Here is a 22,282-nt window from a genome sequence, read left to right as displayed (position 1 = left end):
TAGCCCATTTGCTGATATGGGTAGAACTACAGGGTTCTTCTCTGCATGTTCCAGTGGTGCATGTTTAAGCATGTCTCTAATTCTAATTAGGCCTTTTTTAACCACAAGACCGAGTTTGAAAAGTGGGCTCCTCTTTGGCAGGAAGATGCCATCAGCTACAGTAGAGAATTCCACTGAGAAAGCCTCTTTTTAGATTACCTGTATGATGGCTTGAGAATGCTTGTCAGAAGTGCAGGGTTGTTTGCAACAGTGCCACTCTCTACATCCTTTGCCATAGTTTAAAGACTTGTGAGATCAACTTATTTGGACGACGAGGAATGGAACTGCTCTCAACACTGAGTCCCAAGTAGAAAGGTTCTATGGCGAGGTTTTGTCTTTGAACTTTGTGATAACTTGAACACCTCAACCTTACATGTGAAGACAAACAGTGCTCAACATAAACTAAATGTAAACTATGTGCTATTGAGGCATAATGTACTGAACCTTTCCTATAGTATGACCACCTGTCAGCCAGTATCGAGCATTACTCCAAAGGAAACATAATAACATTCCACCTTTGACACATACTCTTGAATCTCTTTTTTGTATAACATTATACTTATTATACTTCAATGAAGTGTGATAGGGTGTATCAGTACACAGTTAGTTGGGTCCCAGAGTCAAGAAAAGTTCTATCACTGGAGGTCAACAAAGACTCAACATTCAGGGGGGTGCGCAGTTACCTTTTTAATATAGATACATTTTAAGACCATGTTTCCTTGGTATGTTAAGTACACATTGCTGGATGTTTTAAATATAGCCAACAGAAAAGACTTGCACAAGAGTTAATCAAAGACCACTGGGTAAAAGCATTTTCTCTCTGATGCACAGTAAGCTGACGTATAGGAGAAGGAGGGAAGCTTTCCTCTGTAAATCTATATAAACCAGTCATAACACACACTTAAGATCCCATCTAGACAATTGAAGGATGGAGACATTAGCTCTTTTTATTGGCCTGATCCTGTCACGGGGTTTGAGTGAATTGATTGCAGCTCTTGCTTTAAATGGTTCTAGGGATGGTATGAAACAAAGGGCTGAATTTACAGAGGATAGAGTTGGTGCTGGGGTTAGCACTGAGGCTTCATCCATGAAATGTAAGCTCATGGGTACCACTCGCCTACCTGCCTTCTCAATGGATGGTGACTACATAATCGGTGGTGTATTGTCCATACACCATTACATGCACACAGTGAAGCACAACTACACCACCATGCCTGAAGCAGTAAGGTGCACAGGGAGGTGAGTAGGAAAGAAAAGTGGATAATAAGAGGATGTTAGACTGAGTGGAGATGGAAATGTTTTGATTGTATGATGTGCTCACATTTCTGTTGCAGACTTTTGTGTTAAGTTAAACCTTCAAAAAACGAATTATTATTTCACAGTATGTGCCAGATGAGTATATGACTATAAACTCTAGGTATTATATCCCCAATAATAGTAGAGTGTAGCTGTAAAAAAGATTTTCATGGTTTTTACCTGGAAAATATAGGTGTTCCTAACAACTGATTTAAACATATTTAACAAGAAAATAACAGTTTGACCGTTATTAATCAGTGAATTGCAGGGCAGACATCTTATTCTGTGTTTTAAATTTTGGTGTTCAGGCAAATTTTAGATGTTTGATTGTTCAAAGGGGAATTGTGAATTGTAAATTTGAACAGTGACATGACTGTCCGTCTGCAGAATTGACTCCCGTGAGCTGCGCTTCACACGTGCAATGATATTTGCCATTGAAGAGATTAACAACAGCACAGAGCTGCTGCCAGGGATCAAACTTGGTTATCAGATCTATGACTCGTGCGCCTCTGTGCCTGTGGCAGTGCATGTGGCATTTCAGCTTTCAAGTGGTCTGGACCCTGTGTTTTACACCGGTGACAACTGCTCTCAGTCTGGTATGGTGATGGCTGTTGTTGGTGAGTCTGGATCCACACCATCCATCAGCATCTCTCGCATAATCGGGTCCTTTAACATCCCTCAAGTAAATATTTTGAATTTATGGCAAACTATGTTTAATATACAGTACTGGTTTTTCATCTCTCCTTTTAAATATTTATACTGTTGCTTTCCTTTAGGTGAGCCACTTTGCTACTTGTGCATGCCTGTCTGATAAACAGCAGTACCCGACTTTCTTCAGAACAATCCCCAGTGATCAGTTCCAGGCTGACGCTCTGGCCAAGCTGGTGAAACACTTTGGCTGGACTTGGATAGGTGCTGTCCATTCAGATTCAGATTATGGCAATAATGGCATGGCATCTTTCCTGGATGCAGCACGCAAAGAGGGAATTTGTGTGGAATACTCAGAAGCATTTTACCGGACCAACCCACGTAGCAGGATCCAGAGAGTGGCTGAGGTTATCCGCAGGTTTCTACATCACTGATTTCGCTTTTCTGCTGACACCAACCTTCTGCACCCAAAACCATAAAAACTATGTGAAATATAAAATGAAAGACTGTCTTGATATTAGTGGCATATTGGAAATCCTTTTTTTTCATCACCTTTATTTCTTTCATAGTTATCACTGATATGGCAATTATTTTGGCTGTGTTTACTTCCTTCCTCTATATTTAATTGTGTTACATTTAATATGATCCAAAGCAACCTAATCTCTCTCCAGGTCCACAGCTATGGTTGTTGTTGCATTTGCACCCTCTGGAGACATGAGGATCCTGCTGGAGGAGCTGTCACTCAAGCCCTCTCCACCTCGCCAGTGGATAGGCAGTGAGTCGTGGGTAACTGACCCAGACATGCTGAGGTTCAGCTTTTGTACTGGAGCCATCGGATTTGGCATTGAGAAATCTGTCATCCCAGGTCTGAGAGACTTCTTGCTGGATCTCTCTCCCGCTACAGTGTCTGCCTCTCCAGTGCTGACTGAGTTCTGGGAGAATGCTTTCAACTGCAGGCTGGGAAAAAGTGAGTTGAACATAGACAGTCTCCAAGTCACCACACTATATTTTTTTTTCATGATGTTGCTGTATATGTACATGTAAATAGACTATTATATTTAGATTGATTTCAGGTCATTTCTAGATTTTAAGCCACACTGATATGGGTTAAGTCAGTATAAATTTAGGCAAACATCTTTTTTTGCCTTTTGAAAATGTGATTGGTGTGAATGTGAGTTGACACAGGTAAAAAAAGACCTGACAAAGACTGAAACTGCAACCATTAAAAATAAGTTTAAGATGTGTCTGCGGATGAACGCTATAAAATGTTTTTTAAATTAAGCATGTTCTACAGATGAATTAGAATAATATAGATATGTGAGACTAGATACAAGGTACTTTTGATGGGTTGAGTAAAAAAGAAGGAAAAACACAAAGGAAATAATGAGAATATTATTGCAAAAGCTGATAAACACCTGTCTCTATGGTTTTTTTTAAGATTCCACTACAGCCGAGAGTGTGTGTGATGGAACTGAAGACATACAGACGCTCAAGAGCCCGTACACTGACACATCTCAGCTTCGTATCACAAACATGGCATACAAGTCTGTTTTTGCAATAGCACATGCAATTCATAATGCAGTATGTCAGGAAACTAACTCAACCACTCATTGTGACAAATTTACCGGAATAGGGTCAAAAGAGGTCGGTCAAAAAAATAACTGAGCACCCCAATGTTTTTTTTTTGCTATAACATATATTTTATTATATTGTATATTTATTTTAATCTATATAATTACATTTCTTCTTTCTTTACCTCATCTTCACAGGTTCTTAGTCAACTGAAGAATGTACATTTTTCCCAGAATGGTTATGATGTGTCATTTGATGCCAACGGAGATCCTGTGGCCACATACGAGCTGGTTAACTGGCAAAAAAGTGAGAGTGGGAGCATTGAGTTGGTGACAGTAGGGCGCTATGATGCATCACTGCCAGTGGGCCAGGAGTTCAGTATCAGCAGGAACCTCACCTGGGTAGAGGGTGGCACACAGGTAAGAAGCCCAAAACTAAAAGTTTAACATATTTGGAATTCGAATTTTGTGATTTTAAAGGGTATATTTGTACAATGAATGCCTTTTTGGTTACTTTAATAGTTCTTCCTGTCCATACTACTTGTGAAGAAATCCATTCCTAATACGATTATTGTGTAAAAGATGGTGGCAAAATCCACCATCCTCATTTTGTGTTTAGGTGCCATCTGAAATTCGGCCATGGCCAACATGCAACTTCGGAAGTCCAAGAAATACAAATCAGGAGGTTATATTCCAGTATTTCTACTATAAAATTCCTCCTTTATATTCAAAAAGAATGTCCTAGCTGAGATTGTACAGTACTACTAAGAGGGAATTTGCACTAAAGGACTGACTATCAAAGACAAACACTTGATTTGCCCAAGTCTGACTGCTGAGGCCTTACTTTACAGTTACATCACAGTGTTGTCAGTTAGTGGTAGTCCTTTACAGACAGCATGAACTGGAGGAATGGTTATAAAGACAAATAAACCTCTTTACTTTGTATCTATGTGACAGGTGCCTGTGTCAGTGTGCAGTGACAGCTGTCCTCCAGGAACTCGTAAAGTACTGCAGAAAGGAAAACCCATATGCTGTTATGATTGTATACCATGTCCTGAGGGAGAGATCAGCAATGACACAGGTACTTTTTTCTTCTAAATCCATATTGACAACTTTAAATGTACAACTGCTAAAGACCCTTTTTTTCAGATTCCCCTGATTGTTTCTCGTGCCCCAAGGAGTTCTGGCCTAATGCAGAGAGAAACACTTGTCTCCCAAAGCCTGTCGAGTTTCTTTCCTTCAACGAGGTCCTGGGAATCATCCTGACTGTATTCTCAGTCGGTGGTGCCTGTCTTGCCATTATAACAGCAGTTTTGTTTTATCGTCACAGGACAACCCCGATTGTCAGGGCCAACAACTCTGAGCTGAGCTTCCTGCTGCTCTTCTCCCTGACTCTTTGTTTCTTATGTTCGTTAACTTTCATTGGAGCACCCTCTGAGTGGTCCTGCATGCTGCGCCACACAGCATTTGGGATCACCTTCGTCCTCTGTATGTCTTGTGTTCTTGGAAAAACAATCGTAGTGTTAATGGCCTTTAAAGCTACACTCCCAGGCAGTAATGTGATGAAATGGTTTGGTCCTCCACAGCAGAGAATGACTGTAGTGTCTTTCACGTTTATTCAAGTTTTAATCTGCACTATTTGGCTTGTTGTTAGTCCCCCTTTTCCGATGAAAAACCTGACCACATACAAGGAGAGAATCATTTTGGAGTGTGCATTAGGCTCAGCTGTTGGGTTCTGGGCTGTTCTCGGGTACATAGGTCTATTGGCTGGCTTTTGCTTTGTGTTAGCTGTCCTCGCCCGAAAACTACCTGATAATTTTAATGAAGCCAAGCTCATCACCTTCAGCATGCTGATATTCTGTGCAGTTTGGATCACGTTTATTCCAGCATATGTCAGCTCTCCTGGGAAATTTACAGTGGCTGTGGAGATCTTTGCCATTCTGGCCTCCAGTTTTGGACTAATACTCTGTATATTTGCTCCAAAATGTTTCATCATATTGTTCAAGCCAGAGAAGAACACCAAGAAACATTTGATGAACAAAAATCAACACTAATACATCTGAGATTTTGAAACAGTTAAGATGGCAACAGTATAAAGCCTATTGTGTGCACTTTCAACACATTCTTCTGTTTTTTTTTTTAATATTCATGTTCAAGTTATTTTATATTAAGTATTTTTATTTTGTTAATTGCTTTTTGTGTTTCATTGTCAAATTTTGCACGTTTTGTGGACTGAAAATACAAAACAATGTGAGTAAATAAATCAAAATGAATTGCATTAATGAGTGGTACTGAGTTCTTTCTTGGCAAATTTTATATATTATTATTACAATTTCAATAATAATTTCATGTCTGCATTATTTAAAACAAGATTAAACTGCACAAACAACCCAATAAAGGTAAATTCGAGCTATTGTACATACAACCCATAGAAAAGGTTTGGACAATAGTTAATCGAAGACCAAGGGGTGAGAACATCATTTTTCCCATATGCAGGAAGTTGACGTTCAGAGGAAGGAGGGAGGCTTTTATTTGAAAATCTATATAAACCAGTGATAAAATACTTTAGATTACACGCAGAGGGGGATGGAGATCTCAGCTCTCTTTATTGGCCTGATCCTGTCTCTGGGTTTGTGTGGCAGTGAGGATGCTCTGGGACAAAGGGTTGGGTTTACAGAGGATAGGACTGGTGCTGGGGTTAACACTGAGGCTTCATCTGTGAAATGTAAACTCATGGGTAAAACTCTTCTACCTGCATTCTCAATTGATGGTGACTATGTCATTGGTGGTGTTTTCTCCCTACACTTCTTAATGCACACAGTAAAGCACAACTACACCACCATGCCTGAGCCAATACAGTGCAAAGGGAGGTGAGTAAGAGGGGGATGAGAGGATGTCAGACTGTGTGGGGATGGAAATGTAAAGATTTGTATAATGTACTTACATTTAAAAACTTTTATACTGACACCTTTAAAACAAATAATTTCTATTTCACATTCAGCACCAATCTCTTTTATTGCTTTATAAACTGCAGGTATTATATTCAAAAAAAGAAAAGGACACACTATGATTCATCTCTCTCTCTCTCTCTCTCTCTCTATATATATATATATATATATATATATATATATATATATAATATACATACATTTGATTTTGATGATATACATATTAACAGGATATGAAACAAATATGACTATAGGTTTTGTTGGCTATTATTTATCCATGCGTTACAATAACAATTCGTATTTCTGCATTTTGATCTTTGATGTAGGTCTATATTTGGTTCAAAGATGCACGTGTTCAATCAATTTTTGCTCTTAACTATGACTTGCAGATCTCTTTCACTACGTATTTTATTTTTAAAATTATTAATTGAAAAATTTGAACCATGACATTATTTTCTGTGTGCAGGTTTATTTTCCGTGAACTGCGCTTCTCACGTGCAATGATCTTTGCCATTGAAGAGATTAATAACAGCACAGAGCTGCTGCCGGGCATCAAACTCGGTTATCAGATCTATGACTCATGCGCCTCTGTGCCTGTGGCAGTGCATGCAGCATTTCAGCTTTCAAGTGGCCTGGACCCTGTATTTTACACCGGTGACAACTGCTCTCAGTCTGGTATGGTGATGGCTGTCATTGGTGAATCTGGGTCCACACCGTCCATCAGCATGTCACGCATCTTTGGGTCCTTTAACATTCCTCAAGTAAAGATTTTGAATTTCTGGCAAACTATGTAATATAGAGTACTGATTATTTTGTCCGAAATTTTAAATATGAATACTGTTGTTTCCCATTAGGTGAGCCACTTTGCTACTTGTGCATGCCTGTCTGATAAAGAGCAGCACCCCAGTTTCTTCAGAACAATCCCCAGTGATCAGTTCCAGGCTGACGCTCTGGCCAAGCTGGTGAAACACTTTGGCTGGACTTGGATAGGTGCTGTCCGGTCAGATTCAGATTATGGCAATAATGGCATGGCGTCTTTCCTGGAAGCAGCACGCAAAGAGGGAATCTGTGTGGAATACTCTGAATCTTTGCATCAGACCAACCCATGGAGCAGGATCCAGAGAGTGGCAGATGTTATCCGCAGGTTTCTACATCACTGCTTGTTTTTCTTTTCTTTTTTTTTTTTTTTTTGCCCTTTCCTTGAAACTGACCTTCTGCATACTGACATGGTTATAAAAAATACAGTCAGCGGAACCACATATTAAGGCATCTCACATGTTTGCTGGTGTTAGCTGGTGTTTGTACACATCTTAAAACCTCATGTTTATATTATGTAATATGCTCTAATCTCTCTCCAGGTCCACAGCTATGGTTGTTGTAGCATTTGCAGCCTCTGGAGACATGAGGATCCTGCTGGAGGAGCTGTCACGGAAGCCTTCTCCACCTCGCCAGTGGATAGGCAGTGAGTCCTGGGTAACTGACCAAGATTTGTTAAAGTTCAGCTTCTGTACCGGAGCCATCGGATTTGCAATTGAGAAATCTGTCATCCCAGGTCTGAGAGACTTCTTGCTGGATCTCTCACCCTCTAAAGTGTCTGCCTCTCCAGTGTTGACTGAGTTCTGGGAGAATGCTTTCAACTGCAGACTGGGAAAAAGTGAGAATAGCTGAATAAAGATACAAAAATGTGTACTTATGAACATGTAAATGTGACAATACATGTAAGTCTTATTAGGACATTATACAGAGAATTATTTCAGATCTTTTATTTTAAATGTATGAAGTCGGTATTAAATAATAAGAAAATAGTGTTTTACCCTTTATAAATGTTAGTTATTGTCTGAGCTGTAGGAGTGACCTTGTATATATGAAGGTTAAAAAGTAGCGTAAAATAACCATGTTTTATGCAATATTGATACAGTAGTTAAGATATAAGGTACAATTTACAAGTTACATAGATGAAAAAAAAGACACAAGAAAGAATGATCATGTCATTGTCCAAACTGAACCAAAAAAACCCACATCTGTCTCTGTGTGTTTAGGTGCAGCCACAGACAAGAGTGTGTGTGATGGAACTGAAGACATACAAACACTCCAGAGCCCGTACACTCGCACATCTCAGCTCAGAATCACTAACATGGTGTACAAGGCTGTTTATGCAATTGCACATGCCATTCATAATGCAGTGTGCCAGGACACTAACTCTACAACTCATTGTGACAAATTAACCAGGATAGAGCCCAAACAGGTCAGTAGAAACAAATTTTTGAACACCCCAATGTTCATTTTTGCTACAGTATGAAATAAACATTCATTTATTGTACACTGTTAAATTTCTCTCCCTCACTGTGTAACTAAACCTCATCCTAACAGGTTCTTAGTCAACTGAGGAAAGTAAATTTTTCCCAGAATGGTTATGATGTTTCATTTGATGCCAACGGAGATCCTGTGGCCACATACGAGCTGGTTAACTGGCAAAAAAGTGAGAGTGGGAGCATTGAGTTGGTGACAGTAGGGCGCTATGATGCGTCACTGCCAGTGGGCCAGGAGTTCAGGATCAACAGGAAGCTCACTTGGGTGGAAGGTGGCACACAGGTAAGAAGCCCAAAATAAATAGTTAACATCTAAACTTCAAGTTCTGTGATCTCAAAGCATACCATATCTGTTTTGGCCCCTGGGTATTACTGGCTGTGAAGAGATAAATCACAAACTTTAAGTATTTTTCTCACAAAAATCCCTGTTTTGTATTTTCCAATTAGGTGTTTCCTTGCTTAACTGCAGCAGAGGTTTACTTACACAAGGAGATATTTTTTGCCAAAAAGACTGTGATTTTGGAAGATAACTATTGGATTTGTCCAAGTCAGACTACTGAATTTAGTCCCCCAGCAGTTACACTGAGCAGGCTTTTGTCACAGCCAGTATGAGTAGGAGGAATGGTCACAGTAACCAGAAACACTTTCACTGCACAAACCTGAAAAATTTGAACCTATCCTTTAATCCTCAGAGCTTTGTAACACAGCTCAATATGTGCAAATTTGTTTATTTCTCTGTGCCAGGTACCTGTGTCAGTGTGCAGTGACAGCTGTCCTCCAGGAACTCATAAAGTGCTGCAGAAAGGAAAACACATCTGCTGCTATGATTGTATACCATGTCCTGAGGGAGAGATCAGCAATGCCACAGGTACTAGACAAGGCCAGAGGCATTATGTTTTCAGGTTGTCCATCCGTATGTCTATCTGTCTGTACATACGTCCATCTCTTCTGCCATTCTTGTGAATATAAATCCCTTGAGAGAATTTCTCCAAATTTAGTACAAGCATCCATTTGGATTTGAAGATGAACTGATTCAATTTTGGTGATCATAGGTCAAAAGTCAAGTGACTTTGATTGTCTGCCTCATTCCTGTGAACGCAATATCTCAAGAACGCCTCAAGGGAAGTCCTTTGCATTTAGCATAAATGTTTGAGTGGACTCAAAGATGAACTGATTAGATTTTGGTGGTCAAAGATCAAGGTCACGCAGACATTGCATACGTTATATACTTGTGAAAGCAATATCTTAAGAAGACCTTAAGGGAATTTCTTAAAATTTGGCACAAACGTTCGAGTGGTATATAAGATAAACTTACGTGATTTTGATGGTCAAAAGTCAAGGTTGGGTTTCGGGATATAACTCAAGAATTCAAGTGCTCAGATTTCACACATATTTTCAATAGGATATAATGATGAAGTACTGACATTTTATTATCCAAGAGGTCAAAGGTCAACTGTGACATAATAATGCTCTGCAAAAACAGTCAGGAACAGAGGGGGAGATATTCGATAAGATACTGGATTGGTGGCACTAATCTCAGGTGCCTATCTTTAAATGTGCAGATTGTGTAGATCTTCTGTGCTGCCACGGGAAAGAAATTAGTCATAGAAAATTATTAAATATAAAAGTATGCCGTCACTTAGCACACAGGACAAGACAAAATAACACTTTCTTTACTACCAAGTCTTTTTTCTCTTGAGATTCTGCTGACAACACCTAATTGTTCTATTCTGTACTCTCGTCAGTCTTAATTTTGATGAAGAACAGCATTAACTTGATGAGCCAAAGTTGATCTCACATGAAAATGTAGGTTTAATGACAACACAAATCGCATCCAAGAAGCTCTTGGCACAGAACATATATGGACAAAGACATACCAACAACTTTGAGTAATGGCAGAATCATTCAGCTTTATACATTACTTTTCACATGACATACAACTGTGTATATCATTGTACTCTACACATCAACACTGTCTTGTTTTGAAGCATCTTAATATTTAGACACCCTTGACTCAGTGAGGGACTCTAAAGTCTTCAACATTTTCTAAACCATTAATATGTGTATATCATATGTCTCCACACAATTATTCATGATTACATTTACATACTTTCATATGTAATGATTTTCTACCATAATGTGTGTTGAGCATCCATGTTTTCACAGACATGGATGTAAACTGTAAGTGCAACTTGGCTGGTGCACAGTCATACAACCATGTGGCGGTTTATCAAGCCTCTCTAATGCATATCTGTTGTAAATCATCTAACATATAGTATGACACTGCTATAAGATCCCTATTATTCATAACTTTTTTTTTTTTTTTTACAGATTCCCCTGATTGTTTTACTTGCCCCAAGGAGTTCTGGCCTAATGCAGAGAGAGATACTTGTCTCCCCAAGCCTGTAGAGTTTCTTTCCTTCAACGAGGTCCTAGGAATCATCCTGACTGTATTCTCAGTCGGTGGTGCCTGTCTTGCCATTATAACAGCAGTAGTGTTTTATCGTCACAGGACAACCCCGATTGTCAGGGCCAACAACTCTGAGCTGAGCTTCCTGCTGCTCTTCTCCCTGACTCTTTGTTTCTTATGTCCATTAACTTTCATTGGAGCACCCTCCAAGTGGTCCTGCATGCTGCGCCACACAGCATTTGGGATCACCTTCGTCCTCTGTATGTCTTGTGTTCTTGGAAAAACAATCGTAGTGTTAATGGCCTTTAAAGCTACACTCCCAGGCAGTAATGTGATGAAATGGTTTGGTCCTCCACAGCAGAGAATGACTGTAGTCATTTTCACATTCATTCAAGTTTTAATATGTACTATTTGGTTGGTTGTTAGTCCCCCTTTTCCAAAGAAAAACCTGACCACATACAAGAAGAGAATAATTTTGGAGTGTGCATTAGGCTCAGCTATTGGGTTCTGGGCTGTTCTCGGGTACATAGGTCTACTGGCTGGCTTTTGCTTTGTGTTAGCTGTCCTCGCCCGAAAACTACCTGATAATTTTAATGAAGCCAAGCTCATCACCTTCAGCATGCTGATCTTCTGTGCTGTCTGGATCACATTTATTCCAGCATATGTCAGCTCTCCTGGGAAATTTACTGTGGCTGTGGAGATCTTTGCCATTCTGGCCTCCAGTTTTGGACTAATACTCTGTATATTTGCTCCAAAATGTTTCATCATATTGTTCAAGCCAGAGAAGAACACCAAGAAACATTTGATGAACAAATAGCAACACTGACCCACAACTGATCCTGTATATGTGCTCTAATATAGGATTGTCTGATTTTACAAATGTTCCTTTATTAGGCGTGAAAATATAAATTAAGATAAATAAATAAGTCAGTCCATGGTTCTGATTTCTGTCTCAACACTTTTACAAAGTAATTGCTTTTGCACAAATACATATACTGTATCTGTTATCGTTTTCATTGGGATTAAACAACACAAACAACAAGTCAATGTTTCCATTTGTTGGACTAATTGTAGTAAAGGTAGGACAAAATTAGTAAGATATCTGGTGTTCACAATGATAACTTTACAAAATGAGAAACAAGCATGGGTTCTTGGTGTAGATTACTGTATATTGTACATAGCTCAAAAGTAAAACTTGAACAAGAGTCAAACACCACTGGGTGAGATTATACTCTCTCTGACGCACAGGGAGCTGATGTAATGTGGAAGATGGAGGGAAGCTTTTGTCTGAAATCTATATAAACCAGTAATAACACGCAGTAAGATCACATGCAGAGAGCTGAGGGATGGAGAGCTCAGTTCTCTTTATCGGCCTGATCCTTTCTCTGGGTTTGTGTGGTTTTGGGGATGGTATAAAACAAAGGGCTGTGATTACAGAGGATAGGACTGATGCTTCTTCTATGAAATGTCGGCTCCAGGGTAGCACTCATCTACCTGCCTTCTCAATGGATGGTGACTATATTATTGGGGGTGTTTTCTCTTTACATGACTACATGCATACAGTAAAGCACAACTACACCACAATGCCTGAGCAAATACGATGCAAAGGGAGGTGAGTACGCAAAGGAAGTGGGAGATAAGATGATGTTAGACTGTGGAGGGATTGAAATGTTTTGATTTGTATGATTCCATGCTTTCACACAGTCCAAATCCAGTTTTTTGATAAACAATTGCAGGTATTAACAAACAATGTTTTTTTTTACTTAAAGTATAAATGTGCAATATCTATATGTTAATAGGATATATGAATATAAATGGGATGTTAATCCATCCTTTACAATTCCTATGAATTTTCGCCTGATATCCAACCCCGTGTTTCGATCTTTGTTGTTCAGGCAACTCTTCAGGCCTATTTTTGTTTTAAAGATGCACTTGTAACTATCAGTTATAACACATAACTATGACTTGCAATTTTCCTTTACAATGTTTTTTTTTTTTTTCTTTTCAATTGTGACTTGGACATTTGAAAAGTGACATGACTGTCTGTGTGCAGCATTATGTCCCGTGAACTGCGCTTCACACGTGCAATGATCTTTGCCATTGAAGAAATTAACAACAGCACAGAGCTGCTGCCAAGCATTAAGCTCGGTTATCAGATCTACGACTCATGCGCCTCTGTGCCTGTGGCAGTGCATGTGGCATTTCAGCTTTCAAATGGCCTGGACCCTGTGTTTTACACCGGTGACAACTGCTCTCAGTCTGGTATGGTGATGGCTGTCATTGGTGAGTCTGGATCCACACCATCTATCAGCATGTCACGCATCTTTGGGTCCTTTAACATCCCTCAAGTAAATATTTTAAATTTTGTGAAAATGGTGTGTTTTATATAGAGTGCTTTTTATCTGTCCCATTAACTAAAGAATAACACTGTTGCTTTTCCTTTAGGTGAGCCACTTTGCCACTTGTGCATGCCTGTCTGATAAGCATGAGCACCCCAGTTTCTTCAGAACAATCCCCAGTGATCAGTTCCAGGCTGACGCTCTGGCCAAGCTGGTGAAACACTTTGGCTGGACTTGGATAGGTGCTGTCCGGTCAGATTCAGATTATGGCAATAATGGCATGGCGTCTTTCCTGGAAGCAGCACGCAAAGAGGGAATCTGTGTGGAATACTCAGCATCTTTTTATCGAACCCATCCACGCAGCAGGATCCAGAGAGTGGCCAATGTTATCCGCAGGTTCTACATCATTGGTTGTGATTTTGTTAACTGTTTTGACACTGGCCTCATGTAAACAAAACCACAAATTGTTTTTGTAAAATGGAAGACAGCAAATTGTTTATTTTCTTAGTTGCAAATAAGCCATATTCTTTTTCAGTTTGTATTTCTCTCACAATTACTAATATGGTTATAAAAAATGCAGTAAGTGGAACCACATATTAAGGCATCTTGCATGTTTGTTGGTTTTAACTACCTTTGTAGATATCTTAAAACTTCTTGTTTACATTACATAATGTGCTCTAATCTCTCTCCAGGTCCACAGCTATGGTTGTTGTAGCATTTGCAGCCTCTGGAGACATGAGGATCCTGCTGGAGGAGCTGTCACGCAAGCCCTCTCCACCTCGCCAGTGGATAGGCAGTGAGTCCTGGGTAACTGACCCAGACATGCTGAGGTTCAGCTTTTGTACTGGAGCCATCGGATTTGGCATTGAGAAATCTGTCATCCCAGGTCTGAGAGATTTCTTGCTGGATCTCTCTCCCTCTAAAGTGTCTGCCTCTCCAGTGCTGACTGAGTTCTGGGAGGATGCTTTCAACTGCAGGCTGGGAAAAAGTGAGAAAGTTGAATATAGACAACATCTAGGTCACCAAGCTGAACACAGATACAAAAAATGTACTTACTAACATGTATTGGTTACAGCATATATACATGTATAACTAGGCTATTATACAGAGAATGATTTCAGATGATTTATTTATTCATTTTATTTTCAGTGCATTAAACAGGTGAAGTCTGTATTAAATCATAGGAGAGCAGTGTTTCACCTTTTTCTAATATTATTTATTGTCTGTGATAGTGAGCTGACATATACAGTATATTGAGGTGAGAAAAGGTAATGTGAAACAGGCATGATTTATGCAATATCAATATATTAGTTTAGATATATGGTACATCTTTCATGCCATCAGAAGAATAACAACACACAAAAAAGAATGATCATGTCATTGTAAAAAAACAACAATAAACAAAAAACCAAAACCTTCTGTCTCTGTGTGTTTAGGTGCAGCCACAGAAAAGAGGGTGTGTGATGGAACTGAAAACATACAGACGATCCCGGGAACGTACACTGACACATCTCAGCTCCGAATCACTAACATGGTGTACAAGGCTGTTTATGCAACAGCACATGCCATCCATAATGCAGTGTGTCAGGAAACTAATTCTACAACTCACTGTGACAAATTGACCAGGATAGAGCCCGAACAGGTCAGTCGACAGAAGTATGTCAATGCTCCAATGACCTCTTAAAAAAAAAATCACCTTTTGTGAAGTATTAATTTTTATTTTATATTACTTTTTTTATTTGTCTTTCATTTATCCTCACAGGTTTTTATGCAGCTGAAGAAAGTAAATTTTTCCCAAAATGGTTATGATGTGTCATTTGATGCCAACGGAGATCCTGTGGCCACATACGAGCTGGTTAACTGGCAGAAAAGTGAGAGTGGGAGCATTGAGTTGGTGACAGTAGGGCGCTATGATGCATCACTGCCAGTGGGCCAGGAGTTCAGGATCAACAGGAAGCTCACCTGGGTGGAGGGTGGCACACAAGTAAGGAGCTCAAACAAAATAATTTTACATCTAAAATTATTTTTTTTATTAATTCATTTTTTAAAATTGTAAATGATACAGTATGTGTTTTTGGTCCCTAATTCTCTTTGTCATACTGGCTGTATCATAAAATTACCCCTTTGTAATTTTCAAGTATGTTCCCTTGTGTACCTGTGAAAGAGAGCTACAAACACAAAGAGATAATTTGAGCTAAAAAGACTAACTTTGGAAGATAACAACTTGATTTGTCAAAGTAGAAGTTTTGTCCCCCAGCAGTTCCACTGAAAAGGTAGAAGTTATTGTCACAGCCAGTATGAATTCCATTAGAGGTAGCAGTAACCATTAACACTTTCAATACACATATTGACATGAAAGTTTTTTGAAGACAGACTGAAAAATGTGTATCTGTCCTTTAATCCTCAGAGGCTCCTGGCACACCTGAATATGTGTGAATCTGCTTGTATCTGTGTGACAGGTGCCTGTGTCAGTGTGCAGTGTCAGCTGTCCTCCAGGAACTCGTAAAGTTCTGCAGAAAGGAAAACCCATATGCTGTTATGATTGTATACCATGTCCTGAGGGAGAGATCAGCAATGACACAGGTACCTCTGTTGCTCTAACATATAACTACTGTACAACATCCAAAATAAAGTATGACACCGCCAAATGTTCCTTTTTATTTATCTTTTTTACAGATTCCCCTGATTGTTTCATTTGCCCCAAGGAGTTCTGGCCTAATGCAGAGAGAGACACTTGTCTCCCCAAGCCTGCAGAGTTTCTTTCCTTCAACGAGGTCCTGGGAATCATCCTGACTGTATTCTCAGTTGGTGGTGCCTGTCTTGCCATTGTAACAGCAGTTTTGTTTTATCGTCACAGGACAACCCCGATTGTCAGGGCCAACAACTCTGAGCTGAGCTTCCTGCTGCTCTTCTCCCTGACTCTTTGTTTCTTATGTCCATTAACTTTCATTGGAGCACCCTCTGAGTGGTCCTGCATGCTGCGCCATACAGCATTTGGGATCACCTTCGTCCTCTGTATGTCTTGTGTTCTTGGAAAAACAATCGTAGTGTTAATGGCCTTTAAAGCTACACTCCCAGGCAGTAATGTGATGAAATGGTTTGGTCCTCCACAGCAGAGAATGACTGTAGTCATTTTCACATTCATTCAAGTTTTAATATGTACTATTTGGTTGGTTGTTAGTCCCCCTTTTCCAAAGAAAAACCTGACCACATACAAGGAGAGAATCATTTTGGAGTGTGCATTAGGCTCAGCTGTTGGGTTCTGGGCTGTTCTCGGGTACATAGGTCTACTGGCTGGCTTTTGCTTTGTGTTAGCTGTCCTTGCCCGAAAACTACCTGATAATTTTAATGAAGCTAAGCTCATCACCTTCAGCATGCTGATCTTCTGTGCTGTCTGGATCACATTTATTCCAGCATATGTCAGCTCTCCTGGGAAATTTACTGTGGCTGTGGAGATCTTTGCCATTCTGGCCTCCAGTTTTGGACTAATACTCTGTATATTTGCTCCAAAATGTTTCATCATATTGTTCAAGCCAGAGAAGAACACCAAGAAACATTTGATGAACAAATAGCAACACTGACCCACAACTGATCCTGTATATGTGCTTTAATATGGGATTTTCTGATTTTACAAATGTTCCTTTATTCGGGGTGAAAATATAAATTAAGATAAATAAATAAGTCAGTCCATGGTTCTGATTTCTGTCTCAACACTTTTACAAAGTAATTGCTTTTGCACAAATACATATACTGTATCTGTTATCATTTTCATTGGGATTAAACAACACAAACAACAAGTCAATGTTTCCATTTGTTGGACTAATTGTAGTAAAGGTAGGACAAAATTAGTAAGATATCTGGTGTTCACAATGATAACTTTACAAAATGAGAAACAAGCATGGGTTCTTGGTGTAGATTACTGTATATTGTACATAGCTCAAAAGTAAAACTTGAACAAGAGTCAAACACCACTGGGTGAGATTATACTCTCTCTGACGCACAGGGAGCTGATGTAATGTGGAAGATGGAGGGAAGCTTTTGTCTGAAATCTATATAAACCAGTAGTAACACGCAGTAAGATCACATGCAGAGAGCTGAGGGATGGAGAGCTCAGTTCTCTTTATTGGCCTGATCCTGTCTCTGGGTTTGTGTGGTTTTGGGGATGGCATAAAACAAAGGGCTGTGATTACAGAGGATAGGACTGATGCTTCTTCTATGAAATGTCGGCTCCAGGGTAGCACTCGTCTGCCTGCCTTCTCAATGGATGGTGACTATATTATTGGGGGTGTTTTCTCTTTACATTACTACATGCATACAGTAAAGCACAACTACACCACAATGCCTGAGCAAATACGATGCAAAGGGAGGTGAGTAAGAGAAGGAGGTGGGAGATAAGATGATGTTAGACTGTGTAGGGATTGAAATGTTTTGATTTGTATGATTCTATTCTTTCACACAGTCCAAATCCAGTTTTTGGATCCAACAAATACATGTATTAGTTTAAAAAAAATGTAAAGAAAAGTACAGTTTATCATGAAAGAGGTTTTTTTTTTAACTGAAAGTATAAATGTGTTTAACAACCAATATCTATACGTTAATAGGATATATAAATATAAATGGGATGTTAATCCATCCTTTACAATTGCTATGGATTTTTGCCTGATATCCAACACCGTGTTGCGATCTTTGTTGTTCAGTCGACTCTTTAGGCCTAATTTTGTTTTAAAGATGCACTTGCAACTATCAGTGTTAACACATAGATATGACCTGCAATTTTCTTTTACAATGTGTTTTTTTTTCTTTTTAATTGTCACTTGGATATTTGAAAAGTGACATGATTGTCTGTGTGCAGCATTATCTCCCGTGAACTGCGCTTCTCACGTGCAATGATCTTTGCCATTGAAGAGATTAACAACAGCACAGAGCTGCTGCCGAGCATTAGGCTCGGTTATCAGATCTACGACTCATGCGCCTCTGTGCCTGTGGCAGTGCATGTGGCATTTCTGCTTTCAAATGGCCTGGACCCTGTATTTTACACCGGTGACAACTGCTCTCAGTCTGGTATGGTGATGGCTGTCATTGGTGAGTCTGGATCCACACCATCTATCAGCATGTCACGCATCCTTGGGTCCTTTAACATCCCTCAAGTAAATATTTAAATTTTTTTGAAAATCATGTGTTTTATATAGAGTGCTTTTTATCTGTCCCATTAACTAAAGAATAACACTGTTGCTTTTCCTTTAGGTGAGCCACTTTGCCACTTGTGCATGCCTGTCTGATAAGCATGAGCACCCCAGTTTCTTCAGAACAATCCCCAGTGATCAGTTCCAGGCTGACGCTCTGGCCAAGCTGGTGAAACACTTTGGCTGGACTTGGATAGGTGCTGTCCGGTCAGATTCAGATTATGGCAATAATGGCATGGCGTCTTTCCTGGAAGCAGCACGCAAAGAGGGAATCTGTGTGGAATACTCAGCATCTTTTTATCGAACCCATCCACGCAGCAGGATCCAGAGAGTGGCCAATGTTATCCGCAGGTTCTACATCATTGGTTGTGATTTTGTTAACTGTTTTGACACTGGCCTCATGTAAACAAAACCACAATTTGTTTTTTTTTTTAAATGGATGAAGGCAAATTGTTTATTTTCTTAGTTGCAAATAAGTCATATTCTTTTTCAGTTTGTATTTCTCTCACAATTACTAATATGGTTATAAAAAATGCAGTCAGTGGAACCACATATTAAGGCATCTTGCATGTTTGTTGGTTTTAACTACCTTTGTAGATATCTTAAAACTTCTTGTTTACATTACATAATGTGCTCTAATCTCTCTCCAGGTCCACAGCTATGGTTGTTGTAGCATTTGCAGCCTCTGGAGACATGAGGATCCTGCTGGAGGAGCTGTCACGCAAGCCCTCTCCACCTCGCCAGTGGATAGGCAGTGAGTCCTGGGTAACTGACCCAGACATGCTGAGGTTCAGCTTTTGTACTGGAGCCATCGGATTTGGCATTGAGAAATCTGTCATCCCAGGTCTGAGAGACTTCTTGCTGGATCTCTCTCCCTCTAAAGTGTCTGCCTCTCCGGTGCTGACTGAGTTCTGGGAGGATGCTTTCAACTGCAGGCTGGGAAAAAGTGAGAAAGTTGAATATAGACAACATCTAGGTCACCAAGCTGAATACAGATACAAAAAATGTACTTACTAACATGTATTGGTTACAGCATATATACATGTATAACTAGGCTATTATACAGAGAATGATTTCAGATGATTTATTTATTCATTTTATTTTCAGTGCATTAAACAGGTGAAGTCTGTATTAAATCATAGGAGAGCAGTGTTTCACCTTTTTCTAATATTATTTATTGTCTGTGATAGTGAGCTGACATATACAGTATATTGAGGTGAGAAAAGGTAATGTGAAACAGGCATGATTTATGCAATATCAATATATTAGTTTAGATATATGGTACATCTTTCATGCCATCAGAAGAATAACAACACACAAAAAAGAATGATCATGTCATTGTAAAAAAACAACAATAAACAAAAAACCAAAACCTTCTGTCTCTGTGTGTTTAGGTGCAGCCACAGAAAAGAGGGTGTGTGATGGAACTGAAAACATACAGACGATCCCGGGAACGTACACTGACACATCTCAGCTCCGAATCACTAACATGGTGTACAAGGCTGTTTATGCAACAGCACATGCCATCCATAATGCAGTGTGTCAGGAAACTAATTCTACAACTCACTGTGACAAATTGACCAGGATAGAGCCCGAACAGGTCAGTCGACAGAAGTATGTCAATGCTCCAATGACCTCTTCAAAAAATGCACCTTTTGTGAAGTATTAATTTTTATCATATATGACTTTTTTTTTATTTGTCTTTCATTTATCCTCATAGGTTTTTATGCAGCTGAAGAAAGTCAATTTTTCCCAAAATGGTTATGATGTGTCATTTGATGCCAACGGAGATCCTGTGGCCACATACGAGCTGGTTAACTGGCAGAAAAGTGAGAGTGGGAGCATTGAGTTAGTGACAGTAGGGCGCTATGATGCATCACTGCCAGTGGGCCAGGAGTTCAGGATCACCAGGAAGCTCACCTGGGTGGAGGGTGGCACACAAGTAAGGAGCTCAAACAAATTAATTTTACATCTAAAATTATTTTTTTTATTAATTCATTTTTTAAAATTTTAAATGATACAGTATGTGTTTTTGGTCCCTAATTCTCTTTGTCATACTGGCTGAATCATAAAATTACCCCTTTGTATTTTTCAAGTATGTTCCCTTGTGTACCTGTGACAGAGAGCTACAAACACAAAGAGATAATTTGAGCTAAAAAGACTAACTTTGGAAGATAACAACTGGATTTGTCAAAGTAAAAGATTTGTCCCCCAGCAGTTCCACTGAAAAGGTAGAAGTTATTGTCACAGCCAGTATGAATTCCATTAGAGGTAGCAGTAACCATTAACACTTTCAATACACATATTGACATGAAAGTTTTTTTAAGACAGACTGGAAAATGCGTACCTGTACTTTAATCCTCAGAGGCTCCTGGCACACCTGAATATGTGTGAATCTGCTTGTATCTATGTGACAGGTTCCTGTGTCAGTGTGCAGTGACAGCTGTCCTCCAGGGACTCGTAAAGTTCTGCAGAAAGGAAAACCCATCTGCTGTTATGATTGTATACCATGTCCTGAGGGAGAGATCAGTAATGACACAGGTACCTCTGTTGCTCTAACACATAACTACTGTACAACATCCAAAATAAAGCACGACACTGCCAAATGATCCTTTTTATTTATCTTTTTTACAGATTCCCCTGATTGTTTCATTTGCCCCAAGGAGTTCTGGCCTAATGCAAAGAGAGACACTTGTCTCCCAAAGCCCGCAGAGTTTCTTTCCTTCAATGAGGTCCTGGGAATCATCCTGACTGTATTCTCAGTCGGTGGTGCCTGTCTGGCCATTGTAACAGCAGTTTTGTTTTATCGTCACAGGACAACCCCGATTGTCAGGGCCAACAACTCTGAGCTGAGCTTCCTGCTGCTCTTCTCCCTGACTCTTTGTTTCTTATGTCCATTAACTTTCATTGGAGCACCCTCTGAGTGGTCCTGCATGCTGCGCCACACAGCATTTGGGATCACCTTCGTCCTCTGTATGTCTTGTGTTCTTGGAAAAACAATCGTAGTGTTAATGGCCTTTAAAGCTACACTCCCAGGCAGTAATGTGATGAAATGGTTTGGTCCTCCACAGCAGAGAATGACTGTAGTCATTTTCACATTCATTCAAGTTTTGATATGTACTATTTGGTTGGTTGTTAGTCCCCCTTTTCCAAAGAAAAACCTGACCACATACAAGGAGAGAATCATTTTGGAGTGTGCATTAGGCTCAGCTGTTGGGTTCTGGGCTGTTCTCGGGTACATAGGTCTACTGGCTGGCTTTTGCTTTGTGTTAGCTCTCCTCGCCCGAAAACTACCTGATAATTTTAATGAAGCCAAGCTCATCACCTTCAGCATGCTGATCTTCTGTGCTGTCTGGATCACGTTTATTCCAGCATATGTCAGCTCTCCTGGGAAATTTACAGTGGCTGTGGAGATCTTTGCCATTCTGGCCTCCAGTTTTGGACTAATACTCTGTATATTTGCTCCAAAATGTTTCATCATATTGTTCAAGCCAGAGAAGAACACCAAGAAACATTTAATGAACAAAAATCAACACTAA

At 39.6% G+C, this 22,282-nt stretch overlaps 4 protein-coding genes across 8 annotated transcripts; all 4 read left to right on the top strand.

Annotated features, from left to right (window-relative positions):
• Positions 1 to 1,138: 1,138 nt before the first annotated feature.
• Positions 1,139 to 5,608, top strand: LOC148189381 (extracellular calcium-sensing receptor-like). Its single transcript, XM_088078334.1, has 8 exons — positions 1,139 to 1,278; positions 1,723 to 2,017; positions 2,112 to 2,401; positions 2,655 to 2,950; positions 3,434 to 3,627; positions 3,753 to 3,974; positions 4,512 to 4,635; positions 4,704 to 5,608. Exons 1-8 carry the CDS (start codon positions 1,142 to 1,144, stop codon positions 5,606 to 5,608), a joined length of 2,463 nt encoding a protein of 820 aa, XP_087934460.1. The 5' UTR covers positions 1,139 to 1,141.
• A 700-nt stretch (positions 5,609 to 6,308) lies between these two features.
• On the top strand, positions 6,309 to 12,038 carry LOC121963169 (extracellular calcium-sensing receptor-like). Of its 3 annotated transcripts, none has more exons than XM_088078290.1 (8): positions 6,309 to 6,424; positions 6,969 to 7,263; positions 7,357 to 7,646; positions 7,861 to 8,156; positions 8,554 to 8,747; positions 8,873 to 9,094; positions 9,556 to 9,679; positions 11,143 to 12,038. In XM_088078290.1, exons 1-8 carry the CDS (start codon positions 6,366 to 6,368, stop codon positions 12,036 to 12,038), a joined length of 2,376 nt encoding a protein of 791 aa, XP_087934416.1. In that variant the 5' UTR covers positions 6,309 to 6,365. The 3 variants fall into 3 exon arrangements, with proteins under 3 accessions (XP_087934416.1, XP_087934415.1, XP_087934417.1); XM_088078289.1 differs by having other exon boundaries at positions 6,318 to 6,424; positions 7,861 to 8,165; positions 8,536 to 8,747; XM_088078291.1 differs by having other exon boundaries at positions 6,327 to 6,424; positions 8,542 to 8,747.
• A 655-nt stretch (positions 12,039 to 12,693) lies between these two features.
• LOC148189380 (extracellular calcium-sensing receptor-like) lies at positions 12,694 to 17,132 on the top strand. 3 transcript variants are annotated; one of them, XM_088078287.1, is made up of 8 exons: positions 12,694 to 12,833; positions 13,275 to 13,569; positions 13,667 to 13,956; positions 14,253 to 14,548; positions 15,009 to 15,202; positions 15,323 to 15,544; positions 16,020 to 16,143; positions 16,237 to 17,132. In XM_088078287.1, the coding sequence occupies exons 1-8, from the start codon at positions 12,727 to 12,729 to the stop codon at positions 17,130 to 17,132; spliced, it is 2,424 nt and encodes an 807-aa protein (XP_087934413.1). In that variant the 5' UTR covers positions 12,694 to 12,726. The 3 variants fall into 3 exon arrangements, with proteins under 3 accessions (XP_087934413.1, XP_087934412.1, XP_087934414.1); XM_088078286.1 differs by having other exon boundaries at positions 12,727 to 12,833; positions 14,253 to 14,578; positions 14,997 to 15,202; XM_088078288.1 differs by having other exon boundaries at positions 12,736 to 12,833; positions 14,997 to 15,202.
• Positions 17,133 to 17,829: 697 nt separating this feature from the next.
• LOC148189379 (extracellular calcium-sensing receptor-like) lies at positions 17,830 to 22,282 on the top strand. The gene is made up of 8 exons (XM_088078333.1): positions 17,830 to 17,927; positions 18,413 to 18,707; positions 18,805 to 19,094; positions 19,394 to 19,689; positions 20,138 to 20,343; positions 20,464 to 20,685; positions 21,161 to 21,284; positions 21,378 to 22,282. Exons 1-8 carry the CDS (start codon positions 17,869 to 17,871, stop codon positions 22,280 to 22,282), a joined length of 2,397 nt encoding a protein of 798 aa, XP_087934459.1. The 5' UTR covers positions 17,830 to 17,868.

This window comes from Plectropomus leopardus, chromosome 6, assembly GCF_026936395.1.
Source record: "Plectropomus leopardus strain MGB_pleo_1.0 chromosome 6, ASM2693639v1, whole genome shotgun sequence".
NCBI classification, from domain to species: domain Eukaryota; kingdom Metazoa; phylum Chordata; class Actinopteri; order Perciformes; family Serranidae; genus Plectropomus; species Plectropomus leopardus.
Note: the sequence above shows the minus strand (reverse complement) of the source record. Positions and strands in the feature narration are given on the sequence as shown.